Source organism: Osmerus eperlanus, chromosome 5 (genome assembly GCF_963692335.1).
Source record: "Osmerus eperlanus chromosome 5, fOsmEpe2.1, whole genome shotgun sequence".
In the NCBI taxonomy this organism is placed as follows: domain Eukaryota; kingdom Metazoa; phylum Chordata; class Actinopteri; order Osmeriformes; family Osmeridae; genus Osmerus; species Osmerus eperlanus.
Window position 1 is genome coordinate 19,206,918 of NC_085022.1, and position 22,066 is coordinate 19,228,983.

The 22,066-nt window shown below is 44.8% G+C and overlaps 3 protein-coding genes across 5 annotated transcripts; 2 read left to right on the top strand and 1 right to left on the bottom strand.

Moving 5' to 3' along the window:
• The first annotated feature begins 154 nt into the window (after positions 1–154).
• swap70b (switching B cell complex subunit SWAP70b) lies at positions 155–10,133 on the top strand. The gene is made up of 12 exons (XM_062462367.1): positions 155–294; positions 790–930; positions 3,205–3,378; positions 4,101–4,328; positions 5,032–5,178; positions 5,384–5,492; positions 5,788–5,969; positions 6,926–7,033; positions 7,378–7,544; positions 7,966–8,164; positions 8,636–8,732; positions 9,095–10,133. The coding sequence occupies exons 1-12, from the start codon at positions 199–201 to the stop codon at positions 9,214–9,216; spliced, it is 1,770 nt and encodes a 589-aa protein (XP_062318351.1). The 5' UTR covers positions 155–198; the 3' UTR covers positions 9,217–10,133.
• A 73-nt stretch (positions 10,134–10,206) lies between these two features.
• Positions 10,207–13,263, bottom strand: si:dkey-5i3.5 (uncharacterized protein LOC565091 homolog). 3 transcript variants are annotated; one of them, XM_062462370.1, is made up of 4 exons: positions 13,156–13,263; positions 12,186–12,490; positions 10,897–11,143; positions 10,207–10,742 (listed from the first exon to the last, which is right to left on the bottom strand). In XM_062462370.1, exons 2-4 carry the CDS (start codon positions 12,414–12,416, stop codon positions 10,381–10,383), a joined length of 840 nt encoding a protein of 279 aa, XP_062318354.1. In that variant the 5' UTR covers positions 12,417–12,490; positions 13,156–13,263; the 3' UTR covers positions 10,207–10,380. The 3 variants fall into 3 exon arrangements, with proteins under 3 accessions (XP_062318354.1, XP_062318352.1, XP_062318353.1); XM_062462368.1 differs by having other exon boundaries at positions 12,186–12,497; XM_062462369.1 differs by lacking the exon at positions 13,156–13,263 and adding an exon at positions 12,983–13,071 and having other exon boundaries at positions 12,186–12,497.
• A 985-nt stretch (positions 13,264–14,248) lies between these two features.
• Positions 14,249–21,833, top strand: LOC134021483 (proline-rich transmembrane protein 4-like). Its single transcript, XM_062462372.1, has 3 exons — positions 14,249–15,052; positions 15,393–16,349; positions 18,376–21,833. The coding sequence occupies exons 2-3, from the start codon at positions 15,506–15,508 to the stop codon at positions 20,502–20,504; spliced, it is 2,973 nt and encodes a 990-aa protein (XP_062318356.1). The 5' UTR covers positions 14,249–15,052; positions 15,393–15,505; the 3' UTR covers positions 20,505–21,833.
• Positions 21,834–22,066: the final 233 nt, after the last annotated feature.

Genomic DNA, 22,066 nt, shown 5'->3' on the forward strand with positions numbered 1-22,066 from the left:
AAACTAACTAAAAGTTACGTGCGTCTGCCACAACCTAATTTAAATGCTTTTGTCAGGCGCTGAGCGGTGCTATAAGCACTTGATATTGTTTGAGTATCTGACAGCATGTCATGTGACCTCAACTGAATTCTTCGTGAAGTTTTCAATACAGAAGAGCGAGCGAAAACAGCAAGTGAGAGAGCACTGACAAAAACACCGATGGCACTACGAGACGAACTTCTGAAGTCAATATGGCATGCTTTTACAGCGTTGGATGTGGACAAAAGCGGAAAAGTGTCCAAGTCCCAGTTAAAGGTACGATTTACGGAATACTTGTGAAACTGATGTCACTTGTAATCTGAACATCTCCGAATATCAGACTAGGTTTAACAGTTAAGAATTTCCCATGAACTTCCAAATTACTTGTGTTTCATTGGTATACTTAAAAAAATAAAACTAGGATTGTACAATTTGCTTTTACCGTGGATGGTGGTTTAAAATGTGTGAGAAAACAAAACTTGTCTCTTGTGCGTGTCAAGTGAATCAGTGGCTGTGTATTCAAATTGAAAGCTGTCTTATTTATGTGTTAAACTGCGGGCAATGCATGGTAGTTACGAATAAAAACCAATTTAAGATTGATCGATTTGAAAAGTGAATTGCGCAATCCGAAGTAGGCTACGTCGATTTAGACTTTTTGATTTTCTAAGCAGAAATACATTGAATGTAAATGAAACCTGAACCTGAAATTACCATATTCGTAAGTAAAATGTTACACATGAAATCCTCATAAATCGTCTTCTGCCATTGTAGGTGCTGTCCCACAACTTATGCACGGTGATGCGGATCCCTCACGACCCAGTGGCCCTTGAAGAGCACTTTAAGGATGACGACGAGGGACCTGTTTCCAATCAGGGTTACATGCCTTACTTGAATACGTTTATTCTGGACAAGGTGAGATAAACGATGCCACGGAATGTTATCGATCATACATTTTGGAGTTTACTTTAAATCATTTTATTGATTTGTTTCTTTGAGAGCTTGGAAATACTGTGTGGTAATTAAGTGATTCATCATGAATGGTTAGATGTCGAGATAACTGGAATGTTGGTGGCATAAAAATTGACATAATACATTTTAGAAGAATCAGAATAGGTAATGGAAAGTTTCTTCAGAGGACATTACTTCATGACTGCTTCTTTTTGACTGGCAGCCATGAGGAAATAGGGTACAGAGAACGCAGTAATGTCCATGAACCTGGTCTTTTTTGTGACCAATGTCACCAGGCAGACATGGGTGTTGGTCTGTCCACCTCCCCTTCACCACCGGGAAACTCCACCCTTACTGACCCCTTGGTGTCACCCTCTTAACTGACTCACTTCTCTTGCCAGGCATTCTACCCTCATAGCATCAAGTACTACAGACATTCTGGTATGATATGATGGCATGTTCAGTTGACAAGAGTGTCCTGAAATGACTTGGATGGTAAAGAAATCCAAATTTTTGGACAGAGCGCGCTCTGCCTGTGTGGAGCATAACATTCCTGTCACCCATTTGACTCTGTGCACTCTTGGAATGCATGGTTGATTAGGACCTGTTTTGACAGAGAAGCGGTCAAATAATGTGGAACAGAGACAACCCAATTTTTTCGGTCGCAAATACATGACCTGCTTTTATTACATGCCCCAAGGTTGCTATGATTGGTTCATTTCTGTGTTCATGTTTTACTCATATCTGCATACTTATTTATAGTTGGGAAAGTAGAGGTTGTTTGTTTCACCACTTCTTTGGAAATAGTCAATATGTTTGTAGCCCCAAGTGCTGCTGGTTTACCATCTTTGTTTTAGCAGATCTAAAGTGTGTAAACACGTTAATACAATCCTTAATGCAAAGACGGTAGTAGCTATAAGTAGTTCACACGTTCTGTCTGCATTTAGATTTTTACTGTCCTCCTCTAAGTATGACCTAGATACACAAGGGATGTCTCTCTATCTGTAGGTCTCTGTCTCCTTGACAATCCAAGGCCAGTGATAACAATGCCTGGAGACCTCTCTCGCTTCATGCTAGTGCATGCTAATCAACATGTGTAGCTATGTGGAGTGGATAGAGACAGCCCCCATTGCTGCGCATGCATTTACAAAGCCCCCATTGTCGAGGTGCAGAGAGTGGGTGAGTGGCATGGAGGAAGGAAAAGAGATTGAGAAAGAAGAGAGATAGTAAACGAGCCACTGCCACACTACTTGTATTGACTTGTCTGGAAAGCAGAGAGAACTCGACGAGCACGAAGACTTGACATGTTGATACAAGAAAGAAAGATAATCTGCTGCGTTCACAACAGTGATCTCTCCCCTGTCTGTCTGCAAACATAGGATTTCTCAAGTTGTTCTCTGCTAAATGTTTGTTGACTCTTCTGTAAAGAACTTCTGAGCCAAGAAGTCCTAACTGGTACAATTATACTTATATTACCTGTTAATTGATCTTGGTCTTTTATTATCTATTAAAGGCCATACCAGATTTTATTAAGGTGTCGATCTATTGTGTAATTTGAAAGTGTTATATTTCACACTCAGTGGTTTGAACGTCCTACTGGGACAGTTTGCTTGCCCAGCGTTGCTCTTGGTACGAGATGTGCTCCTGTCCACATGATCACACGCTGGACTTGCCAAGTCTCTATGGAAACGCTTGTATTAAGAGCTGAGGAGAAAACATTTGCCCTCCACTGCACTGATTGTACTTTTCAAGGGCCTTTTCTCAACTGCTCTGAAATCTGAGCTTCAGAGAGAAAATACAATAAATATACAATTCTCTCTGTCGTTCACTGTGGACCTGTAAACGAGAAACATTTGTTTTCTACGTAGTTCAGTAGGGAGTCAGGTGGCTGAGCGGTTAGAGAATTGGGCTAGTAATCTGAAGGTTTCCAGTTAGATTCATGGTCAAATGACATTGTGTCCTTGGGCAAGGCACTTCACCCTATTTGCCTTGGGGGAATGTCCCTGTACTTACTGTAAGTCGCTCTGGATAAGAGCGTCTGGTAAATGACTACATGTAAATGTAATGTAGTTCAATACAAATTGAGTGACCCACATGCCACCTATGTTGTCATTGCTGTAATTTCCATAAAGTTAGAGAAGTGCTGTGGCTGAAGCTTGTAGATCTGATCCCTGTATGCTGAACTGTGTCTCCTTCTGTGTACGTAAACAACCTGACCAGCTTCTTCACCCGCTGCAGGTCCAGGACAACTTTGACCGGCAGGACTTTAACAGGATGTGCTGGACCCTGTGTGCTCGCAAGAACCTGGATAGGAGCAACCTTCTCATCTCGGATGACAGTGCCTTCAAGATCTGGTGCATCTTCAACTTCCTGTCCGAGGATAAATATCCACTGACCATGGTCACTGAAGAGGTGAAATGCTTGGAAGGGCCTTTGTTCACAAAAACAGAATCACCTAAAATAAACAATGATCACCACTTATGTTAGCAGTGCACTTCAGTTATGTGTAGAGGTTGGGTTAATCATTTACACATTGTTTAAACCAGAGTTTCCTGGCTCCTACAAACTGATTGTTTGAGTTACTTTGGAATTAGGGACTTTAAATGATAAGGAAGAAATGCGATAAAGAATACAAAGACAATAAATAATGTTGTTTTTGTACTGACAGAAACATAAGCCTTCAGAATGAAGTGGGGAAGGGCGATTTAGCTCACAGTGACTAATGGCAAAAATACTGTAGCGATCCTTGTAGTGACCAGTATTGCTCAACCGCATACACAGAAAAGGAAGTTTGCAGCTTCCTGTTGAATTGAAGATTTATTGTTGATGCTAATTATACGACCAATGCACTAGTTGGGTTATAAATGTACTGTTGCTTTGATGAAATACTTTTGACTATTAAATAGATTAAAATTGTGTGTTCATCAAATCAAATCAAATTTATTTGTATAGCCCTTTTTACACGCAAGCATGTCACAGAGGGCTTCACATATGCCCATAGAACTGCCCCTCAACCAACCTAAACCCTCAATTGTGTGTTCATGCATGTTGATCAGATTGGATTCCACTGCATATGTGTATGTTTTTATGGGTGAATACTGATACTGAAATATCTTGATGTGTGTATCCATTAGATTGAGTACTTCCTACGGAAGCTGACCGAGGCCATGGGGGGCAGCTGGGTGGAGGAGAGGTTCGAGGACTACAAGCTGGAGCTGAGTGCCAAGCAGCAGTGTCTGAATGCTTGGGAGCTGATCCACTTGGTGGGCACTGGGAGCTTCAGCAAGGGCATGGACCACCAGACACTTTCCATGGGCATCACCGAGGTCTACCAAGAGCTAATCCTGGATGTGCTCAAACAGGTTCAACAGGCTCTGTTGTTTGCTTTCATGTCTGTACTAAAGCATTGTAGTCTAGCATAATTGGTCACTCTAAAATTCTTTCGCTGTAATGTCTGAATTCCTGTAGTAAGGGGACGCCCTACTTCACTTTGTGGTTCATTGAGATCATTTGTTTTGATGTGGCCTATCCTTTCCTCATGGCGTTAGCAATTGTTATTGACGAAAATACTGCACAAACCTACGCAGAAAGTTATCATAAAACGAAACCGAATTGGATAGTGTCACACATAGCACAGCCATATCTAATTTGCAGGACACGATCTGATATTAATGATATGATAGCCTGATTGTGTCAGGAGTCATAGAGCAGGGGTTCTCAAACTTTCTGGGGCCAGGAGGGGTTTTACAGGGGAAAACATTTTCCAAGGACCCCCCCATAATCGTAACACCCATTCAGCATACCCTTTGTGCTCTTGAATGGACACAATATTCTTGTTTTATTGGTGCAAATGGTCCCCATCTATACATTTTATATTTTTTCACTTTTCAATGATACAGCACAATTTTAAAATTGTATAATTTATAGCAAATGATTTGTGGACCCCCTGGCTATGGTTCACACACCCCTAGGGGTTCGGGGACCCCACTTTGAGAACCCCTGTCATAGAGTGTACTTCTCAGATGGTACGGTCCTCACACTGTCAATGTTGGTCTCACCCTGGAGGGCTACATGATGAAGAAGGGCCACAAGAGGAAGAACTGGATAGAGCGTTGGTTCCTCCTGCGGCCCGACTCAGTTGCCTACTATGTGAGCGAAGACCTCATGGAGAAGAAGGGGGACATCATGCTGGACGAGAACTGCTGTGTGGAAGTAAGAAAGCATTGTAACAAAGCGAATTCGAGGGAAGTATGTACCAAATTCCATATGAAGGCTTTTTATGTTGGCTTCATAAAATATGATACTGAGAAACTGCTTAGCGTAAACTGAGCAATAATTATTTGACCGTGGTCTGGTATTCACATCATATAAGTAATATGCCTTCAAGACATTCAAATGCTTATGCTTTCACCATCAGTCATTACCGGATAAGGAAGGAAAAAAGTGCCTCTTCTACGTCAAGTGCTCTGAGAAAAGTTTTGAGATCAGCGCATCGGATAAAAAGAGGAAGCAGGAATGGATTCAGGGTAAGAGATAGAAGGGGTCCGTCGTTTTCACAAAAGTCAGCAGAAATCCTCTTCTCCCTCATACGCTAAAAAATGAAAAACTTTATTGTCTAATATGTTGCCATGCTAGAACATTTTCTTTTGTTTGAAGGCAGAGTGTGTGTGTGTGTGACATGTCAGTAAAATGAGCTTTGTATATGTCTTGCATGGGGCTAGGTTCTCTACACACGGATTACGTCTCCCATGATTTAAACTATTTGTACGATTAGCGTAGCATGTCAAACGGGCGGTTGACCCTTTCGTCATCTCCTCTCAGCCATCCAGACGAGCGTTAGCCTGCTGAAGCTAGGCCGCCCGGCGCTGCATCGCGAGTCGCGCCAGAAGCGTCGCGAACTCCGTCAGAAACAGCAGGCGGAGCAGGACGAGCTGGAGCTCAGGATGATGGAGCTGCAGACAGCCAATGAGAACAAGCAGCAGGAACTGGATGCCTTAAGGAAGGTAAACTTCATTTGTAATATTATTGACAGGCACAATGCAAACTAGGCTATATTTACATTTAGTAGACGCTCTTATCCAGAGCGACTTACAGTAAGTACAGGGACATTCCCCCGAGGCAAGTAGGGTGAAGTGCCTTGCCCAAGGACACAACGTCATTTTTTGGGGGGTATGACGGGGAATCAAACCTGCAACCTTCTGATTACTAGCCCGATTCCCTAACCGCTCAGCCACCTGACTCCCTACACTCCCTATATGAAGTAATGCAATGTTGTAATATCTTAAAGAATACAAATGTACCCTGAATACATTTCTAACCTTGCACAAAAACAATATTACTTATAATATATTACAATATATTTAGTTTTGACTGAAGACACACACGTCACAATGAGGTGTGTTTTTTCTAGTTAGCGAGCATGACTTGTGGTCATCATCAACTATTGCAATCTCAACTTCAACAAGTGAAACTTCGAGCAGTTTCACATGTGATCTACAACCTACATTGCAGTCGAGGCACAATCATCAGACTTACGTCAACAAGCTCACATTGTCTGAGCATCCATTGTGCCCCATTCATAATGTACGGACCACACTCTCCCATTGAGGTCAGTCCCTGTCCCTGGTGCTCATCACCCTCGCTCCTCAGTACATGCCAGACCTTTTTACACAGACAGATTGTTGAACCCTGGGTTTACATGTACACAATAAAACCTTCTGTCTCCAGATGGTCACCTCACCAACTTGCCCCAGCGATGATGGAGTAAGAGAGGTCCTATGAACAGTCACAGCCATAGATATATATAAAGGCCTTTATATATATCTATGGTCACAGCTGTGTTCATGTTCTGATGAGAATGAACGATGACGTTTCACAACCAAAGTTCCGCTGATCACGTACCCTTTTTTTTCTTTTCTTTTCTTGTGTGTATTAACTGTACCCCTCCGCTATTGGTCAGCAACTAGACGAGGCAGCAGCCAGCGCAGCAGAGGAGGAGCGGAAGAGACAGCAGACCCAGACAGAGCTCCAGGACCGCTACAGGATCGACCTGGAGAGAGAGAAAATGGTACCCATTTTTCATCTGTCTCTGTTGGCTTTTGTCTGAGTCTGTCCAGATCTGTAGAGGGGGAGGGGCTTAGAGGGGGAGGGGCTTACAATGTTATCATACATCCACTTCAGCTTATTTTAATATCAAGCTTGTTTTTTTAGGAACCATACACATTAGTAGCACATTAGACATGCAGTCTAACCCCTACAGTTGGTAACGACTGTTTGTATGTTTGTTTGACTGACGACCCGAGTAAATCATGACGGGATGTTCTTCGACTTGTTTTGAGTGTTAGTGGTTGTAAGTGTAGGCAGTGAAACCACCTGAAAAGAAGCCAGTGGCCCTCATATGTGGCTCCTTAGGTGCGTCAGCAGATGGAGGAGCAGGTGGCCCAGAAGTCCAGTGAGCTGGAGCAATACCTGCAGCGGGTCAAGGAATTAGAAGACATGTATCACCGCCTGGAGGAGGCACTAGAGGACGAGAGAAGTGCCAGGCAGGACGAGGAGACAGTGCGCAGGCTGCAGGCCCGGTAAGTGGAATACAATGCGGGCAAAAGGGCAAAACCCACCAGAGAGATCAAATAACCCCTTTGTTGTTGTTAAAACTTGGAAACCATACACAGGGAAATGGAAACATATTTTTCCGGACCAAAAATGATTTCCCTCATCCCTTACCGTCAGGTGTAAAGCGCATGCAAGCATAATTTACGAACGATAAAAGAGCATGAATTTCTCTCTTTGCAGAGGTTAACGCAATCAAAAATGCTGTCTTTAAAGACAACGTTTTAATATCCACCTGCCTTGAGAATGAAAAAAAAACAAAAAAAATTATACTGTCCTATTACTTATGGAGGTCATTGTATACTTGACTTTGGCCACAAGTGTATGTATGCGTGTTAGTTTTACATATTTAAAGCAAGTAAACAAAAGTCTGAATTTGTCTCTGGGCAGGTTACTGAAGGAGGAAGCAGCGAAGCGGGCTGAGCTGGAGCAGATCCACATCCACCAGCAGAGGGCGATCTCCGAGACTGAGGCAGAGAAGCAGCAGCTGGAGAAGGCCAGGCTGGCCAAGGAGAGCGCCCTGGAGGCCGCCATGCTGCAACTAGGGCAGCTTGAGAGTGAAAGGCAGGGGGCGCTAGAGCAATACCAGGTCAGATACTTCACTACTATAATGTACGCCTATTGTTGATCCTATAGGCTAGAATTTTTGGTGTCACAATATTCTAATCCTGATGTCTGAGTTTAGAATAAAATGCAATGGAAGGTGGTTGACTAATTACTTTTTAACCCTTGTGTTATCTTCGGGTCATTCTGACCCATCAGTCATTGTGACCCACCGTCGTATTGCGACAAATTTACCTCCTACAAAAACAAAGTGAAGCATTTTCTTTTAACTGTTGGGCTGTCTCAGACCCCCCACATTGCAATGGTTAAAAGAAAAAAAAAAATATTTGTTTTTGTATTGGGTAAAATTGGGTAAACACAACGGTGGTTCGTTATGAACCTTTGGGTCATGTGACCCGAAGGCAGCACAAGGGTTAAATTACCTTAAGGGATCTATTCAACGGACTGTGTATTCTCTCTGCTGTTCCTGTCTGTGCGGTTGGTTGGTTTGACACAGGAAGTGATGAAGAAACTGGAGGATGCAGCTAATAACACCAGGACATGGAAGCACAAAGTGGCCCACCACGAGGGCCTGGTCCGCCTCATTCAACCAGGTACCACCTGTCAATAAACCGTTCCCCCTTCTTGACCCCCTCGCCATTTCACAATCAAGGGCGAGTGACTAAGCTATTCCCTGCTCTAGACTTTGACCCCCTCTCATTTTACATTTACATTTAGTCATTTAGCAGACACTCTTATCCAGAGCGACTTACAGTAAGTACAGGGACATTCCCCCGAGGCAAGTAGGGTGAAGTGCCTTGCCCAAGGACACAACGTCAGTTGGCATGACCGGGAATCGAACTGGCAACCTTCGGATTACTATCCCGGATTACTATCCCGCTTCCCTCACCGCTCAGCCACCTGACTCCCTCTCTCTCGTCCTCTCTCGTCTTTAACTTCTTTTGTCCATCCTCAGGTTCCAAAGGATCGCAGAAAATGACAAACTGGGGCCCTGCAGCTTTCAGCGAGGGAGAGTTGAGCCTGAGGGAGAAGGACTGGCAGGAAAAGAGGAACAGGCCCCCCACTGAGGCACAGTAGTACCCCCCCCCCCCCCCCAACACACACACACATGTCCACACAAGTGCCCTCCTGAACACACATCACAACAATGTTGTAGTACAGATGTTTTGTTTAATTGGCTCTGCACTGCATCTGTAGTGATTTACATGTTGGTCTTTTTCTGGCAACTTTTTTACTGAAAGAAGTGAGATAATTTAGTTTAAGTATAGTTATTGTTGTGTGATTCACTAACTCATTGTCATACTACTGCCATAAAAAATCCTTTACTTGGGTACCATTCAAACAAACCTACATAACATTACATGAACCTTTGCATAAAAACACAAACAAAAGTAATTTGAAGTCAGTTTTCTGGAAGCAAATCAGTGACATGTTTTGAATTTTAAAAGGCATTGAGTACTTAATATTGAAATTTAAACACCACCGAATTTGATGGTTTTGAATTAATCTCTTTAAATTTGAAATATGAAGTTATTTCACTGATTTGCTTCCATATAGCCTCACTTGAAACATGGTTGCAAACTGTAGAATGTATGCACCATTATGATCTACTTCTGTCTTGTCATTGAAATACTATAAGATTTTATACTTTACGGTTTTTAATACTTGTAAATAGAAGACTGAACTCTGTAATAAAGTGTAAACATATGCAATATATATATATATATATATATATATATATATATATATATATATATATATATATATATATTAGTGCACAGTGCCTGTGATGAAGTCAATGATATCGGTGACTCACAAACACACATTCCTGTAATTATAGTGCAATGTTCATGTTTGTGCCTGTGATAGAGTTGAAAGTTCTCAGTTGCTTTTTTACCTTCATTTGTCAGATCACAATTGAAACTGTCAAAATGACTTGTTAAACTCTTAATCTGTTCATTTATGCATATCATAAAAGCAATTACTTATTCTTATGAACAAATTGCCATTGCTTTTGTACATTCATGCTCTAGCATAGGTTCTTTTTAAATACGTTAGGTTTTATTTTTAATTACGTTACATTTTAATTATGTATGAAACATGTAAGGCAAACGTGACGTCATTTACAAAACAGTCAGTATTGCAGATGTTTTCCAGGTCAAACTTTTGGTTTATATTTGGAGGTCCACTGTAACACTTTGTCGCTCAAAAGAGGTTTCTTTGGAGTCCTGTGCCCTTCTGTTACATCTTGGCCCTCAGTGGAGCCAAACTAAGAAACTGGAGGAATTTCTCCAGGGTGGACAAGTACTCCTTGGGGTGTCGCCGAAGGTGGCCTGCATGTGTCGAATCCTCCCATTTCTTCTCTGTGACACTCATTCCTCGTTTCCTCCAGAAGGCACTGATCTCTTCCATTCCCCGCGGGTCGCACAGCACATCGTTCTCACAGAAGTAGAACAGGGCTGGCGCGGTGACCGGATTGTTCCAGAATATGTCAATGCTTTTGTTGAAGTATGCTACCGTGTGCTGTTTGAAGGCCCAAAAGTAAAGCATACTGCCGTGTTTCACTAGGTACTCGAAGCGAGGGAATATGTTCTTACCTAGGCCTGAGATAAGGAGTACAAATGTTGGAACAAACACTTCAGAGGTTTGAAATTCAGTAATTAGTTGAAACCAAAGCACTACAGTTATAGACATAACTCTAAACCACCTTCCCCTTGAATGTCTACACATTAAGGCCTGCTGTCCAGACAAACTCACCAATCGCCATTCTCTCCAGAGAGCCCATCACCAGGCTGTCGTAGATGTGGCCCCTAATCCTCTGGGTGAGTTCCTGATACTTTAGCGTGTCCTGGGACACGTGCACCAGCAGCTGGGTAAATGTGTAAGCGCCTATGGAAAAGGCATGCACGAGCAGGGGGCGTGAAACAAACTGCTCACTTTGAAGCACGTCTAGCACCCGTGCTCCATAGTCCAGCCCCCATCGAGGCCACAGGAACAGACTCACCTGAAGGCAAGGAGTTAAGGTACAGAGAGATATTGGGAAACTCAGTGATGGCATGGATGAACTTGTTTGGATGAAGAGATCAGAAAAACAACAGACTGGATTTCAGAGCAGTACACAGCGGTGGAGAGAGACGATAAGTGGACAAGGTCTGAAGAAGCTTGTCATTGGGGTGTTGTCGAGGAGAAGAAAAACTGACAAAGAGCTATGTCAAGCTGCCTCAAAGAAAGACGTTTGCTTGCTACCACGAGAGAATATGCGGTGATGGGATCTAATTGGAAGTACACTCGGAGAGGTAAACTTTCACCTCGGCTCATCTGGACAGCTAATACATGTTTTCTGGGTGTAATGGTTCACTGGATCAGAAGTTTAACTTTGGAGCGCAACAAAGCCAAATATAAGAATCAGAGGCAGGCACATTTGAGATTGAAATTCAGATTAAGATGGAATGCATGGCAGATTGGTAGCCACTGTGGGGGTGTACGAGGTTGAGACACTGAACCAGATCTATAACTTCTTTACATGAAGTACATCACTGACCCCATTGAGCGCACCTGTGGAGAAGCTTAGGAGATTGGTGCTCACTAGAAGGAACAAACTGTCTAAAGGTTTGTGAAGTTTCTGCTAATGAGATACAATCATTGTTTCCCTTCTGAAGATTAGGACTTTGCTTGATATGTCCGATCAGAAATAACCAAACAAGAATCTTGACACAACAATGTAAGCCTAAATGTGGTGTTTTGAGAGGCTGCAGTGTTTGCAGTTAAGGTGATTGTTGACCTCATATAAAGTAAATTATTGTTCTAGTGAAGTGGATTAAGTTCTAAAATGAGCTGTCTAAACAGGTTGCGTCACTTTATTTATTTTTTTTCAACTTGCTTTTTGAAAGCAAGTTGCTAAAGTAACATAATATTGCGACTGAGTGCTTTTCTTTTGATACCAATTAATATGTACAGCAATTGTAATACTTTTAAGTAGTGAGTAAAAAGTAAATTATTATCCTTCCTGAGTAACTTGCCCAAAATGAGTCACAATGCCTGCTCACCTCACTCTCCACAACCAGCACATCAAAGCCAGTGCGGAAGTAGATGTCACAGTACTTGGCCACAGCATGGGGTTGAGACCCCAACCACGGCAGCATCAGAAGGAGAGGTTTAGCTTTGACAGGGGCTGGAATTCCGGTAGGTTCAAGGGCAGCCGTCTCGTTTAGGTAGAAGGTGATGTTCTTGCTGATGCGGTGAACAGTGACCCCACTACTGATGACCCGGGGTAGCATGGTGACAGCTAGACGTCCTTCACCGGAGGTCAGGGAGCCAGTTGGAAAGGGTGGATTCAAAGACGCTGGGAAAACTATGCTCTCATGAATAAAATGGAAGAAAGCAGAACATTTTTAACATTCAGTCATTTAGCAGACGCTCTTATCTGCGTTTAAATCTAAGCATGGAACTTTGAAAGCTTTAATTGCATGGTAGCTCAATTATCCGCGCCATAATTAGTAGGCTAAACGCCATTGAAATGTTTGATGAGGTTACAGTAGGTATATCACAACAAATCAACTTGTCAAGCAGCCTACTCTTGATTTTGTCGAAAATAACAAATGCAAGGGAAAACTACAGCAACAGCCACAATTGATCCTAAACCTAAATAAACCTAACTATTCCAGATCACTACTTGCCACAACGCTGATAGTAGTAGGCTACTAGTCACAATGTTCGAGTTAAGACTTACTATTCTGAAATCAATCACGATTAAAAGTGACAATTAAGTACGAATGTAATCGGTATGCTAAAATCTACGTGCATATTGACATGGAAAGCGAGTTACACTATTGGTTATAGTTACTTAGTTAGGTCGAACTTCCCCCATGAACACCAGGCATCAAACAACTTTGGCCCGCCCCCGCGTTATGCAATGTAGCCTACAATGCTTTATCACTCAAAATAAGCGACGTGCTGCTCTCTATACATATAGAGCTAGAGAATTATATTATTATCAATAATATAATGGATACCTACCTTTAATTATCTTGTTAATAACTGATCACTGAGTTGAGCTTGGCCCTTTTCACATTCTAATGTTGTTGCGCTTTTCGATTTTACGACGCAAAATAAATTATACGAGCATGTGGTGCTCGTATAATTTATTGAGCACATAGTCTTTCCCTAGAACAGGGAAAGACTATGTGCTCTTCTCTGGTGGTTGTTCGTCATGCAACTATGAATAGCCTGGAAACGAGCACAAACACATTTCGTAACATGTACTTTATGTTATGGGCATGGGGGTGACTTGTAAAAACAGAGGCCAGCTAGGCTTGTGTGTGTGTGTGTGTGTGTGTGTGTGTGTCTGTGTGTGTGTGTGTGTGTGTGTGTGTGTGTGTGTGTGTGTGTGTGTGTGTGTGTGTGTGTGTGTGTGTGTGTGTAGCCAGTGAGATGTGGGGGTGGTTGGCCATGCACAGAGCTGAGCTCATTTGTTTGACCAGGTATTGTTCCTCTCTGGACTCTTCAGTTCCGCTGGGTTGATGCCTTCCTGTGCTGTCATCAGACAGCCAGGGTTCAACCAGAGCCAGACTGGAGTTCTCTTCTCTCAGAAATTATGGAGAAATTTAAGTTTAAACAATAAACCAATCTTTTCGTTGCCGCCGAGTACACACTGCACTTTATTGAAGTCAAGTATAATGATTGGTTCCTCATCCTTTTCATTGATAATGCACAGGCACATTTGAATGGAAAATATGTAACCAATCAGTTTTAATGCCTCATACTTTACTCTGCGCAGCCTTTAAACGAAATGTGGAACAGCATCTATTTTAGAGGCAGCCAATAAGGAATTGAATTAGGACATGGGTCTGGACTTCCCCCACTGGGAGTTGAACAGCCATCAGTCTTGACAACATGGGAGGGGGCAGAGTGGTGGTGGTAGTGGTGACAGCAGGTTGAGCATAGATGTGAGGAGATGTGGAGAAGATTAGGACTGAGGAGGAGGAGGAGTGTGTGTGTGTGTGTGTGTGTGTGTGTGTGTGTGTGTGTGTGGGGGGGGGGGGGGGCGGCAACATCTTGCTACAGCAAGATGTTGCCCCCCCCCCCCCTGCTACAGCAAGATGTTGCTGTAGCAGGCCATCAGTGATGACCCATCACCGACAGGGATAGAGTCATGTGAATGGCAATCGGCGACATTGCCTCACTCATTAGAATATCATGTTAACAAGAGCTGAAACACACACTCTGTCTTTTAATACACACTAACTACACACTGTCCAGTGTGGCAAAGGTTTCTACCAAATAAGCTCCAAAATCAACTGAAGCACAGAAATATAAAGCTCTATAGCCTAAAAGTACTATATTGCTATGTTTCTGTATGTTACATGCTGAGATTTATGCAATTCCTCTCTATACTATTTCATAATGTATATTATTACAGTATAGTGCTTCTAGCACTGTGTCTTGGTTTGTACAACCTTTAAAGGACCCCTCCCCCTTCAAATACTATTTATTGATCTGATCTTAGCTCAGCGTTGTGTACCACCCACTAGCCAATGAGGCTCATTTGTTCTCGGTGACATCGGCTAGTGTTCTCCACTGTGTCCGTTTGTGTGTGGATGGCTGCGTGCGTGGGTGCGTGCACAATCCATTTTTTTGAACCATCCCATAACACCAGCCCTCTCCCCTTTCTGATGAATAATTTGCTCAGTGAGGTGTAAGGAGAAAGAGAGACGGAGCAGGAGAGAGAGAGAGACAGAGAGGTGGGAGATACTCAGTAGGACTGTTACCCTGCTGTTGAAAAGAGGAGGAGGTTGGATCGAGGCTCAAAGGGGCTGCTGGGTCTTTGCAGCGGCAGTGCTGGACTTGTTGACTGGTGGGAGTCTGTCCCATGTGCCTGACGTCGGACGATGGAGAGGGAGCGACGCTTTCCACAGTGAGTACAAGAGAACGCAGCACGGCCGAGAATTACAGCAGCAATGTGCACAGCGGCATGTGAGAGAGAGACAGCAGACTGCGGCAATGTGGGGGGATTTATGAGACAGGAGGAGCTCTCAAACAGACCAGAAAAAAAGAGTGTAAGAGAGAAGTAAGAGAGAGGACAGAAGATGGTAGAAATGAATTATTTACCATGCATTGCTGAATTCTAGCCTGCTGTGTGTGTGTTTTGCAAGACAAAAAATGTATGTAGTTGTATATTTGAGAGGTATTGGAACATTGTAGCATGGTTGGGGATAAAGTGGACAAATTCCTGATCTCAGTTCCCCCCCCCCCAGATGAGCTGAACCAGACATGTTCACCTGAGGTGGACCTGAGGCCACCATGTAATAGGAAAATGACATCCACACACAACATGTAACTGTTCAGTGTTGTGTCCAGCTCCTCCACCATGACTGCCCTGTGGACATGGTCTCTTCTGCTCTCCCTCGCCCACCCTGCTCTGGCCCTCACTAGAGAGGGTGCCACAGACACACCACTGCAAATCACTGATGCAGAGGAAGACAATCTTGCCGGAATGTTAAACCCCCCAGTGTGGACCACGCAGGCTTCTGTAGTTCTCCCAGTGAGAACCAAAATGGTGGACTCTCTGCCAGTGCCTATGGGTTGGTTGACACCAACCTCAGAGGATTTTATCTGGAAGGATGCCACAGATGAGTTCAGAGGAATTATTGGTGAATATGCTGATATGGCAGATATCTCAGAGTGGCCAACTAGCTCCTTTCCTGGTGGAAGACCACCACAAGTTCCCGGTTCCACAGACGAAGGTATGACCTCACAGACAGATTCCCATCCTCCACCAGGGACTTTATCCAGGGACAGGGAACCCCACTTTACTCAAGCACCCAGACATGGGACAACTAAGAGCAATACCACGGGCATATTAGGACAAAACTCTTGGACTCTCCCAGTCATGCAGAGAGAGGTCACCGGTAGTTCTTCATCACTCCTTCCTTCCAGCCTGGTCCAGACAGGGACGACCCCAAACCCAAACTCCTCCCTTTTACCATCAACTGGACAGTCAAGGGAAGGCCCGCCCACTCCTGCTCCCTCCAAGCCCCTCATCCTTACCCCTCCAACGACAGACAGGGCTAAACCACCTGTTGACCAATCAGACAGCCTAACAGAGGAGCCGGGGGCCGCAGCACCCACGGTAGAGGACACTGGAAAGGGATTCATGAACTTTACGAAGGACTTTTCAAACACGGGCAGTATCAGCACAGGGAAAGAAAAAGGTATGGTACTCTCCACCACCACCACCCCCCTCCCCCATCTGTGGAAGCACTGGCCCAGTTTAACAACCTCTTTTCCCCTGCCTCCATATCTTTAAATGATGGACGATGATTCTATGAGGCTTTTTATGGAAACCGCAGAGCTTGTCTGGTTTCTGTTTGAAGTTGGTTTCTGGAAAATAGCAGTAAACAACACAGAGCTATTGTGCTGTTTTGTACTGCAGTGTGTGTGATATGTATTTTGCTGGCAAGTACAACTGTTTTACATTCATAGAGCAGTTTGCAATACAGTTACCAGGATCTCCTCTCTCTATCCCCTTTTTCACTTTCCCTTTTCTCTTCATCTCTTTTTTCGATCTCCCCATCTCTTCCTCACAGCTCCTCCTGTGCCCTACATAACAGGAAGCAGTTACAGTTCTTGTACTATGTAGTATACTGCGGTCCTCTCAGATGTCCTGTCAGACCGTGCATAAAAACACACATATCAGAATCAGAATTCGGTTTATTCGCCATGTATGTTATACAAACACGGAATTTACTGTGGCAGGGAGGTGCAAACACAAAACATATACGAATCTTAAATTAAGTAAAGGTCCAGAAGTTTAACTATTCCTAAGAACTATACAATCTAAGACTAAAACAATTTAAATATAAAATAAAATATATATAAAAAGAAGAATAAGAATGAGCAGCATGAGTGGTCAACATAGTACAATAGTGCAATCAGATACTGGGTTAAATAATGAATGAATGTCAATGGGAGTCCTTGGCCTTGTTGAAGAGGCCAGTAGCAGATGGAAAGAAACTGTTCTTATGGCGTGATGTTTTGGTCCTGATGGACCGCAGCCTTCTGCCGGAGGGGAGTAGCTGGAACAGGGAGTGGCCAGGGTGGGAGGGGTCGGCCACAATCTTCCACAATATGAAGGCCTGACATGACAGACAGGAGGCCAGTGATTCTGGAAGCAGGATGAGAGGTACATTCAGAGTCACGCAGGGTTGAAGAGGTCTGAGGGGGTGGACTACATGACAGAGCTGGGTTAGACGATCTCCCACCTCTGACAGTCAGACAGTCTGTCTGTCTGTCATACCCCCCTTCCCCCACTTCACCAACCAGATAGACAGGCACACAAATGCTTATACACACACAGACTCAATAGTGTCACACTAGACTTAGGTATGGGGTCTGCTATGGGTATTTGTATACATCTGTTACGCAAGGATGATGTGCTACAATGAAATACGTTAGCACACATGCAAAGCATCATGTCATGTTAGAAATAATGTAGAATGAAAAATAGTTCAGTGCAGCAAAAAGGTCAATACAACCTAATCTATCCATACACTCCCCCTCCCCCCTCTCTCTCTGTCCCTCTTCTCTCTCTCTCTCTCTGTCTCTCTCTCTCTCTCTCTCTCTCTCTCTCTCTCTCTCTCTCTCTCTCTCTCTCTGTTTGACCCAGTTAGAGATTCCCAGTTCCAAGCCAGTTATTCTATAATGGATAAACTCATGTCATACAATTCAGTCTCTCTTTCTTCCTCTCTCTTGCCTTCATATTCAATGGCATGCATGCATGGTAATAGTTTTAGGACACTCCACCAATCCGTCCTCTGTACCTTGTGTAAGTGTGTGAAAGCTTTATTATCCAGATGGAAAGTGGGCTAAGGGCCATCCAATCAGAGCCAACTGGAGGAACCACGAATCAATCAACCACATTACTGATGGCAATTAGTTGCCATGCCGATCATGTATATAACAATCCAACAATCTATCAGAGCATGCTGATTGCCCAGTTCATGACAATGTAAGATACTTAAGATAAACACTGGCGGAAAGCAGATTTGGTTGGATGGACCTGTGGAGATAAACACACGTCCAGAGATCAGGATATGTTACCAGGGCTGAATGTTCGGTGGCTTAGCTGTTATTGGAAGTATTCACACTGAAACACTCGCTCATTCACAAGGGTCTTCTGTTCTCTGCTAAGGTCAGGATCTCACACACATTTCCACCATCTTTGTCTTGGTTTCACAGGTAGGTCTTCAAATGAGGAGTGGTGGGACCCAGAAACCAATGAGACATCTGTTTCGCCTGACTGGAACGTGAGCTCCCTAACCCCACCCAGCAACACGTCTGACCAACCCCTGAGCCCAGTGGACCCAGACGACATCACCTCCAAGCAATCCCTACGTCCTTCTCTGGTTTTGATCCCTCCTCTCTTTGTGCCTCTGTATTCTGATTGGAACTCTGCCATGGCCACATGGGGACTGGCCTGGGAGGCTCACGTCTATGGCTTGGGTTCTGTGTTCGCTGGGTTTGGTCTGATCTCTGTCCTCTGCTTATTAGGCTTGCCTCTGCGTTGCCCCGCCGGCAGCCCCTATTTCACCGTCTTGCACCTGCTCCTCCTGGCCACTGGGGGAGTCCGAGCTTTTTCTCTCCTCTATGACGCCTACAGTCACCAGGACCGCCTTCCTCTCCTGGGCTCTCTTCTTCTGTCTGAGCTCCCGCTAGCCTGCCTCACCTCCGCCTTCTCTCTCTCCTTCATCCTCCTTTCTCAGCGTTCGCGCATGCGCCTCTCCCTCCGTTTCTCCCTGTCTGTCACTCTGTCGACCCCGCCTCGGCCCTGTCTGTTGCTCGGCCTCTCCCTGCTTCACTTCGGTGCCTCCCTGGGCTGTGTGGGCCTCCTGCAGCTCCTCCCCAGCCTCCCTGTCCTGCTCCTGCTCCCCCAGGGCCTGTTTGTGTCCCTGTGCCTCCTCCTCTCCTGCTCCTACCTCCTCTTCTACTGCCACGTACGGGCCGACAACACGCACATCTACCAGCTGAGGGACACCGGCGAGGAAGGGGGGTCTCCCGACATTGGCCCACCCGCCAGGTGTCCATTCGCGGAGGTGGGGGAGTGGGGTAAGGCGGCGGGGGCGGGGGTGGGGGCCGCCCTCTGTTTGATGGGGTGCGGAGGGCTGCAGCTGTATGGGATACTGCATGCCCTGGGACTGGGTGGGGTCAGTGCGGGGGCGGGGTTCCAGCCCTGGCCCTGGTGGGGATACCAGATGGGCTGCAGACTCTGCGAGGTGGGGGTGTGTCTGTCCCTGTCGCTCATTGGGGCACAGCCTCTTTTATGTCACACTAGCTCTTCCTCCAGGACTAGATCGAACCCTCGACCGGGGTCCTGGTCTCGACTGCCCTGTGTCTCCCCCTCCACAGGGCCCAATCTCTCTCCTCAGGCGGAGAACAAGTCCCCCAACCTCCCTCCACACTACCCTTGGGCCCTGTCCCAGCAGGACAAGCTGGTGGTCTGTGAAGTCATCACTAAGAGCCCGTCAGAAGACCTGCCTCTCTACTCGCTGGTGGACCCCCCTCAGAATGGGCCAGGCTTGCCCTCCAATCCCAGCCACACCAGGAGCTCCATACCCCCACTCCTCCCCAACCCTCCCAGCCCCCCAGGAAGACCCAGAGATGGGGTTGATTCGCACTTCTCCCTGGACAATGTCACTCTTTACAGTGACTCTACTGTGGACCTGCGTCCCCCTTCTCCCATAAACCTGTCCCGCAGCATAGACCAAGCCCTGTTCAGTGAAACTCTCTTCCCCCACAGTCTTTTCAGCCCTCCTAGACTGTTCCATGCCTCCTCCAGCCTCTCCCTAACCTCCCCCAGCCAGGGAGACTCATACCCAGGCAGACACTCGGCCAGTAGTCCCCTCTACCGCACCTCCTCCTGTGGAGACGTGGACCAGGATGACTCCATGTCCCAGTCGCGGCTCCCTCAGCCAGACCACAACAGAACTCCGGGATCCCCTGAGCCCTGTGGATGGAAGGGAAGTAATGCCAGCTCTGTGGGCCAGGCTTCTCTGAGCAGTTCATCCCAGGGACTGTGTTCTAGTCCCATTGATAAAGTGAAGAGTCGTTTCTGTCCCCGAGCCACCAGGGGGCAGCACCTCCCCCAGAGCAGCCTGCCACGGGCCATCCCCCACATGCCGCACCACAGGCGCTACCGGACCCTGAGCTCGGCCTCCCAGTACAGCCGGGGGGAGGGCAGACTCGAGGGGACCGAGCACCTGAGCGAGAGCAGGCAGCTGGAACAAGACCTGGCTGTCCAGGCAGAGTTCATCAACGTGTGTCGACAGATAGACTCTCTGAGCGTGTGTAGTGATACTATTGACCTATAGGAAGTTAGATTTTAATGGTAACGAAATTAGCCAATTTCACTATAAATCTTTCTGGTGAAAAGTTGAGGATTTTCTCATGAATATTTATTAATGCAGTAGATGAAATGCCTCAGTGAAACTTGAGACAAGCCGAATCATGTTATAGTAGTGCTAGCTATTTCCAAAAACAACCGAGATCGATTGTGAGTCTGCAAAATTAAATTCTGGGTTTGTAACTGAAACATCATTTGATGTTGAAGGTTTGTCCCCATGTGGCTTTCTTTCTATTGATCACCAGTCATATAAAGCCTTTTAGAGAATTATACATTAGAGCCATTAGCACCATTTTATGTCTATAGATTCTATACTGACACACTCAAACTACAGTTACAATTACAGTAAGTACAGGGACATTCCCCCCGAGGCAAGTAGGGTGAATTGCCTTGCCCAAGGACACAACGTCATTTGACACAGCCGGGAATCGAACTGGCAACCTTCAGATTACTAGCCCGACTCCCTCACCGCTCAGCCACCTGACACCTTCACATTAGTGAAGCAAACAAAAGCTTACAACCTAATAACATAAAATTAAAACAAATGAAACACTTGCAATAATGGCAGGGTTTTATCTGGTGGATGTTTCGGGATATTTTGACTTGAATATATAGAATTTTATTGAATAGATTTTATAGAATAAAATTACCGGTACGAGTTGGGTGCCAAAACAGAAATGCAATACCCCCAAGATCCTTTGGGGCCTTTTCTTCAAGCCTGCAGCCAGATGACACACAGCCGAGGAGCAAGGCGTGGGGGCCTGTTCCCACCCTCTCTGCAGTCTGTTAAAGCTGCACAGACTGCTTTCTGTAACACAAGTGATGCTGTAGTGCCATCTACTGGAGAAACATGGGCATTATGCCATGGAAATAGTGTACTGGATTGAACTGCCAAATTTCTGCAAGAACTATCTTTACAATACGGGATGCATCCAGTGCTATATATACTGCTGTTATGATGTGCAGATTTTATCATTTGTGTTGTTGCTAAAACAAATCAGGTTATTTTCTAATTGCTTTAGTAAAACATGCATACTGCTGCTGTGCCTGTTAGATGCCATACAAAATGCTCTGTAAATAATATGCTACACTAAGATTTAAAATGGTCTCATAAATGCTATACAAAAGGGGACATAATGGATATTTCGGTAAGAATAAATATAGGATGTTTAAGTGTAAAACCACTGTTTTTATTTAACAGTTCTGTACATTCATAACTCTAATAAAAATAAAAAAACTGCACTTACAGTACAAACTCAGAGGTCAAAGGTGAATTTGCCTGCTTTGTGAATGTTTTTACTCAAAAGCCTACATTTCCAACAAACTCAATTATTCTTGTAACGTAATGCTTTGAGAGTGGTTTGTTGCTGTTCAGCAGTGCTTTGTAATCGCTTGTAATGTTCTTTGACGGTGCTAAAGGTGTCACTCCCTGATCATTATAGAAATATCATAATCCCGTTTTTAGCTTCATATCACTTTTATTAATTTTTTAGATTTTCTGTTGAAAATATAAAGGTCCAACTAACATGG

Excerpts from the sequence above, each read along its gene's own strand:
- si:dkey-5i3.5 (XM_062462370.1), bottom strand. The coding sequence starts at position 12,416 with ATGCTACCCCGGGTCATCAGTAGTGGGGTCACTGTTCACCGCATCAGC. Across the intron at positions 11,144-12,185 it reads TGCTGGTTGTGGAGAGTGAG|GTGAGTCTGTTCCTGTGGCC; the intron begins GTGAGCAGGCAT and ends CCTTGCCTTCAG. Across the intron at positions 10,743-10,896 it reads TCTGGAGAGAATGGCGATTG|GCCTAGGTAAGAACATATTC; the intron begins GTGAGTTTGTCT and ends TCCTTATCTCAG.
- LOC134021483 (XM_062462372.1), top strand. The coding sequence starts at position 15,506 with ATGACTGCCCTGTGGACATGGTCTCTTCTGCTCTCCCTCGCCCACCCT. Across the intron at positions 16,350-18,375 it reads CAGCACAGGGAAAGAAAAAG|GTAGGTCTTCAAATGAGGAG; the intron begins GTATGGTACTCT and ends TTGGTTTCACAG.
- swap70b (XM_062462367.1), top strand. The coding sequence starts at position 199 with ATGGCACTACGAGACGAACTTCTGAAGTCAATATGGCATGCTTTTACA. Across the intron at positions 295-789 it reads TGTCCAAGTCCCAGTTAAAG|GTGCTGTCCCACAACTTATG; the intron begins GTACGATTTACG and ends CTGCCATTGTAG. Across the intron at positions 4,329-5,031 it reads TCCTGGATGTGCTCAAACAG|GGCTACATGATGAAGAAGGG; the intron begins GTTCAACAGGCT and ends CTCACCCTGGAG.